This window comes from Habropoda laboriosa, unplaced genomic scaffold (genome assembly GCF_001263275.1).
Source record: "Habropoda laboriosa isolate 0110345459 unplaced genomic scaffold, ASM126327v1 scaffold28, whole genome shotgun sequence".
Classification (NCBI taxonomy): domain Eukaryota; kingdom Metazoa; phylum Arthropoda; class Insecta; order Hymenoptera; family Apidae; genus Habropoda; species Habropoda laboriosa.
Genome location: NW_017100174.1, coordinates 764,191 through 770,599, shown reverse-complemented (window position 1 = coordinate 770,599; position 6,409 = coordinate 764,191). Strand labels below are relative to the sequence as shown.

The following is a 6,409-nucleotide window of genomic DNA, read 5'->3' as shown; positions in this document are numbered from 1 at the left end:
ATAAAGATAACGAGGGTTATAAGGTGTAAAGAAATAGAAAGTATGGATCAATGTTATATGATTTCATGTTATACATTAAACAGATCAAGAATTTTTGCAATTTATTACACGTGTACATAATTATTACATAACGATTACAGTAACAATCATTTAGATAGTAATTCACGCAGATTTCTTGCCAAAGTTATTTAAATCAATAATTAAAATCTACAAATTTAGTTTAAGTTATTATGTTTGCTTTAGGGCTTAATTTTATTTGACAACAGCATCATTATTTCAAAGAATTTTAATTTTAATAATAGAGATGTACAAATTCGTAAACTTAACTCATCTTATTTTATTTTAATTCTATTTACATAATAGTCCAATGTACTTCTTTATTTAAAATCTCTTCAACCGAATAAAATTTAATGGCAACTGAAAAAGTTATTTATGATACAAATATCTACAAAGAATTCACACATATGTAAGAAACTTAATATAAGTTTAAAACGTCAAACCTTAATCCGTTGTTATTATCTGAACAGAGAAATATAACTTCAGTCTACTTCTAATTTGTTCTCGTTTATAATACAGCGTGGCTATTTACATAAACCAAAGATGTGTTTGAATTTGAATATTGTTTGTAAAGATTGATTATGAACATCAAAAATATTTTGTATCAGCTAATTAATATCTTTTCGTTAATATCATTAATATATTAATATATTTTCACGCATAATCGAGAAATATTCCATAACATGTAATAAATAAAATATGCAATGAAGTGTTTGTATAATGAAAGTGCGAGTAAGATTGTTTGAGCATTCAATGTTAAATTTACAATTTGGCAAACAAACATACATCAGTACCTTAGCATGTTGTTATAATCTTACTCACACTCTTTTGTTTTGAAGAATTTTTATTACAGACGCAAAACATTCTACTTTTGATGGTGTTATGTTTGAATTGTAATAATGAAAGTCGTTTTTCAACCATCAGAATTATATGTATAGTCTTCATCTAAAGGTGAATGAACATTCAAGTCATTGGTGTTATTACAATAATGAAAACAATTTTCAATCACAATATGAGCAAGCTCTTTTATGCGCTCATATGGTCTGGAATCTGAGATTAAAGTATTTAACTTCTCAAGGCCTCCTTCTCGTATAACTAACATGCAATATTTACGAGCTGTCAAGGAAATAATCATAGTTTTATTAAAATTTGTTGATGTTACATATATTTTTATTCAAATTAATGCTTTTAGAAATTTTGTTATGTAAGAACATATAGCATGAAAAAATTACTATATCTGAAATAGAATCAAATTTAATAAAACTTACGATAAACACTTGTGAGATTAGCAAGAGCCCAAACTGCCCAATGCTGACACTGTGGTGTGTGATAGATATCCACCAAACGTAATAACGGTAAAAATGAGCGATAATTGATATTACGTTCTGAAGATATATCCCATCGTTCAATAGCTTCAACCATGAGTTCAAGTACTACATCCCGACTAGGTTTTTTAATTGTCCATGCTTCCACACCATCGGATGCTGTGTGAGCTAATATACCGACAGCATTATAAGGCACCTAATAGTAAAAGGAATGTCTTAAATATTGTAGAAATGTAATTACTGAGTATACTTATCAATATACAAAGATAGGGCAAGTAAAATGCGACAATTAAATATTATCAAAAATATTTGTAATATTGAAATTATCACAAAGAAATGGACATATTTGCCTCTCAATGTAGTTCAAATTTGCCTGTCAATATCTTTTAACATTATGAAATATTTTTGAAGATATGTAGCTGTCATGCACATGCCCTAACATAACTATGAAATACCTCCATGCTTTCTCTGACAGTGCGTAATATATTTGCAAAAACCATCATGTATGATTGTTGCATTAGATGCACTCTAAGACTTTGTACTTCAGCCACATTACCAAGTAATCCCATCATATTTTTTAATAATTCTTCCTTATTAGGATATTGCTAAAAAATAAATTTTGTGTATAAATATAGAATTTTTATAAGTTTTTTATGAGTAAATTAAATGACCCTAACAACACATACCATCGCACATACAAAGAATAGCACCATGCCATTTTCTTCAAAAAATCGTTGACAATTTATAGGAGTTTCATCGGTTACGTTCCACATAGTTGACCATGCTACTTCTATAACATCGTCGTATCTTTTAGATTCAACTCTATATCTTATTAGTTCAAGCATGATCTTTATACAACCTAGACTGCCCAATAAACGTTTCTCTCTACCTGTCACTTGACATGCCAAGGTATTTAAAAGAAAAACTCCAATACGTTGGATATAACTTTGTTGTTCTGCATATTTAAGTAAATGTAAAAGTATTTTTACCAATGTTTCATAGTGTGACATCTAATAAAACATAAATAACAATGGAAAACATTTTCAACTTTGAAGATACACCTTATAATACAAGCAAAGATATTAATGTAAATAAATATGATACATACTACATCACGTGGTAATTGGAATTGGTACAATGTTAAACAAGCATGGCGCATCATAGTTTCTTCATTTTTATGAATGCTCATTCCAACAAGTAATGTACGAACAATTCTCTTTTTCAATCTTGCTTCTAATTCACCTTTTTCTTTCATTTTTACAATATAAAATAGTGCTGCACTGTATGTAAAATACATATTATATTAAATTTCTTGAAATATATGATGTGCTTCACAATATGTAAATTGTTATGTCATTTATAATCGATTACCTTCCAAATGTTTGTATATCTTTCTGAGTAGGATATTTCTCCATTGCTTCCAATACTGCACAAAGAGCTTGATCTGTTCTATGACAATTTTCATATCTGTACATATGATACAGATCATTTATTACTTTTTGCATTAAGTCTTCTTTATTATTCATATACACATGGGCTGCAACTAATATTTGACCTTCATTTGCATTCCCTGCAATCTGATATTTCAACACAGTATAATTAGAAAATGAAAAATAAATAACACAATGCTTTTATATGTTATAGAATACTTTTTCATTGCTTACCAATTTTGCTGGAATATTGCATCGTCTACAAGGGGCATCATTTGCCCCATAGAGTCCTAAAAATTGTAAAGGTCTATGTACTCTTGAAGTAAGACCTGGTATATCACAGAGATTATTATTACATATGTCAGAATAGTACTCTTCAACTGTTTGTATGGGACGGTTCACTATTTCTTTTCCTGCTAAATTTGTACCACTAATATCCAAAGAAGTTAGTTGTGGCAAACCATTCACTATATTAGATAAGATTGTATTAGGATTTGCAAATACTCCATTCTGAGGATTGATTTGGGAAATGTCCAAATGCCTAATTGTAAGAATATAAAGTTAAAGACATTAAAGATATTTTACTCTATTATAAATAAAAAATAAACAATTACCTTAAATTTTTTAAATGACAAATATTGCTAACAAAAGCTTGTGCTTGATTACTAATCTTGACATTATATAAAACTAAAGATATCAAATTTGGAACTAAGTAAAAAAAGTCAAAACTGCCCACATCAAAACTATTGGATAAGTCCAAACTTGTTAAATTTGTTAATCCAGACAAGAGAATGCCATATTCTGGAGCAGGAATTCTAACATGTTCTAAAGCCAAAGTCCTTAAGTTTGGTATTTTAAAAAGATATCCTCGTTCTTGGTATGCTAATAATTAGAAAAAACATGTATATTAATCTTTTACATTTATAAATAAACTTATTATGTTAAATTAAGTTAATAATTGTTAAAGTTTTGAATATCAGAATTAATGTAAATGACACAACTTTAAACATTTTCTTCACATTGTAAAGTAAATAAAAATAATTATACCTTTATTTAATGATAATATTCTTTGTTATTTATTATTTGTTATTTGTCAATTTTGTAAATAGTCTCATTGCAATAGAACTACAGCATAACATTTATTTCCTTTTCCAAAATAATATATAATTTTAGTTCACAATAAATTATAATAAAAAAAGGTACAAACTGTAGTTATTCTATAAGTGACTGTTACATACTTTAGGAAAGATTTATATTAAAATTCCAATATACTTAACGACTGAATTGAAAAATAAACGATAACATGCTCTTACCTGTAAGTTTTGCCAGAATGATATGCTTAGAAGTTCCATGGCATACTAAAGTATGCAAATTTTCTGCATTTGCATTTATATATTCAACAGATTGTTCTGTTAAATTAGGACAGTCTGTAAGTTCTAATTTCACAAGCTTATGATTAGTAAGGATCTGTACAGACTGGTCAGTCATATTGGATCCCACAACTTTGACGTGCTTAAGTTTGGTTACCCACACATTTTTGAAAATAGTAAAGAACCAATCATGATCTTCATTCGAATCATTTCGAATCATATGTAGAACATATTCAATAAGTTTATCGCATATTTCGCTTGGGCAAACTATCCCTTCCAAAAGATTTCGATAGCCACGCTTATCCTTTACCGAGATGATGTCTAAATTTTTACAGATCACTTGGAAACACCGTTCTGCAAGAGACTCTGGACCTACGTATTGATCTAAACGAAATAAGTCATCCAAATCCGCCATCCTATACGGCAATTGCGTAAAAAGTCTCATAAGAAAATACTGACAACAATTACGCAATTTCGACTGTCAAATATGTTAAAACGCATCAGCTGGGCATCACTGCCCAGATTCGTTACAGGAGAGACCTCTTTTATTAACGTTTCCTTATTTTTTCTTGATCAAAAAATAAAATCATTACATAGTTAATCGGCACAATGCCGAATCACTCACAAATGAGTCCAAAATGAATATATTCACCCGGAATGTTTAACGAAATTTACTCGACAGCTAACTGATTCACGACTATGTACGTCCACACGCTTGTAATTTTGACATTTCACTTGACTACCGTAGTGACGCCGTTCCTGAACACTTGACTATAGTATACAAAGAACACAACAGTGATCAACATTTATTTATATTTAGTTGACTATTTTGTTTCGCGCGAAACTTTAAATTATAATTCTTACATTTTGATTTTCTTGAAATTTAGCATAAATTATTTTTTTTTTAAAAATAAAAAAAAAACTTTAAACTTATATTTCTAAATAAAAATCGTAATTTAACATATACTACTGTAAATACTTATATCTATGATCCACAAGCCATGCATGCATCTCCATTTTCTCGAGAACATGCAAGAACAGTTTCTATATCTATGTTAGTTTTATTTCGTAACAATTTGTTTTTCGGGGTAGTATTACATTCTTCATCACTTTCGCTTTCAGCATGTAGAGATTGATTAGCCATATTAGTGCTTGTATTTCGTAATTTTAATTTATCGACCGTAAATTGAAGAGCATTTGCTGCTGGTTTTGTTCTCAAGTAATACATACCAGTTTTCAAACCCTGCAAACGATGAAGCATTTTTTAATAATTTAATAAAATTGTTGAATTAAAACTATGATGGAAAAAATAAGATATAATCACGCACCATTTGCCATCCGTAAAAATGCATTGAAGTTAGTTTTTCTGTTGTTGGTTTAGCCATATGAACATTTAATGACTGCGATTGATCTATAAAGGCACCACGATCGGCTGCCATCTTTAAGATTATTTTTTGTGATATTTCCCAAACTGTTTTATAAAGCATTTTTAAATCATTCGGTATACGTTCAATATTCTACAAAACAAAGTAATTTAATGTAATATAGTTTTTTCTGATGTAAATATATCACGATAACCATATGCACTAAAGATGCATGAAGCACCAACCTGAATAGAACCGTTATTTGCTATAATTTCATTTTTCATGTCCTGATCCCAAAGATCTCTTTCAGTAAGATCCCGTAACAAATGAGGATTAACAACTTGAAACTCTCCAGACAAAACTCTTCTTGTATAAATATTATTAGTATAGGGTTCTATGGACTCATTATTTCCTAAAATTTGCGCAGTAGATGCTGTTGGCATAGGTGCAATTAACAAAGAATTTCTAACTCCATGTTTAGCAATTTTTTCCTTTAAAGCAGCCCAATCCCATAAATCAGTTGGTGTAACATTCCACATATCGTATTGTAAAATCTGAAAGTACATTAACAGAATTGATATATTGGTAAAAATGAAATATTGAATGCATATGCAATTTACTTACTCCTTTGCTAACTGGACTACCTTTATACGTTTCGTATGGACCTTTCTCTTCAGCAATTTCACAACTGGCTTCTAAAGCACTATAATATAGCGTTTCAAATATTTGGATATTAAGTATCTGTGCTTTTTCACTTTCAAACGGATATCGCATTAAGAGGAAAGCATCTGCGAGACCTTGAATTCCAATACCTAAAATATATACAATAAACATTTATAAGTTCTGCAAATGTATAAATATTT

General features: G+C 29.2%; 2 protein-coding genes across 3 annotated transcripts in view; both read right to left on the bottom strand.

Annotated features, from left to right (window-relative positions):
* Positions 1-970: 970 nt before the first annotated feature.
* LOC108578754 (protein zer-1 homolog) lies at positions 971-4,655 on the bottom strand. Its single transcript, XM_017942141.1, has 9 exons — positions 4,126-4,655; positions 3,427-3,694; positions 3,047-3,353; positions 2,754-2,959; positions 2,491-2,662; positions 2,069-2,392; positions 1,838-1,987; positions 1,326-1,578; positions 971-1,173 (listed from the first exon to the last, which is right to left on the bottom strand). Exons 1-9 carry the CDS (start codon positions 4,625-4,627, stop codon positions 971-973), a joined length of 2,385 nt encoding a protein of 794 aa, XP_017797630.1. The 5' UTR covers positions 4,628-4,655.
* A 512-nt stretch (positions 4,656-5,167) lies between these two features.
* LOC108578745 (ribonucleoside-diphosphate reductase large subunit) overlaps positions 5,168-6,409 on the bottom strand; it is a 3,604-nt gene continuing 2,362 nt past the window's right edge. Inside the window, exons 8-12 of one of the 2 annotated variants that reach the window (XM_017942129.1) lie at positions 6,171-6,364; positions 5,792-6,100; positions 5,511-5,699; positions 5,281-5,425; positions 5,168-5,232 (exon numbers count right to left, since the gene is read on the bottom strand). In XM_017942129.1, coding sequence (XP_017797618.1) covers positions 5,168-5,232; positions 5,281-5,425; positions 5,511-5,699; positions 5,792-6,100; positions 6,171-6,364 — 902 coding nt within the window. Of the gene's footprint in view, positions 5,426-5,510; positions 5,700-5,791; positions 6,101-6,170; positions 6,365-6,409 lie in introns of both variants that reach the window. The other variant, XM_017942128.1, reaches the window with a different exon arrangement.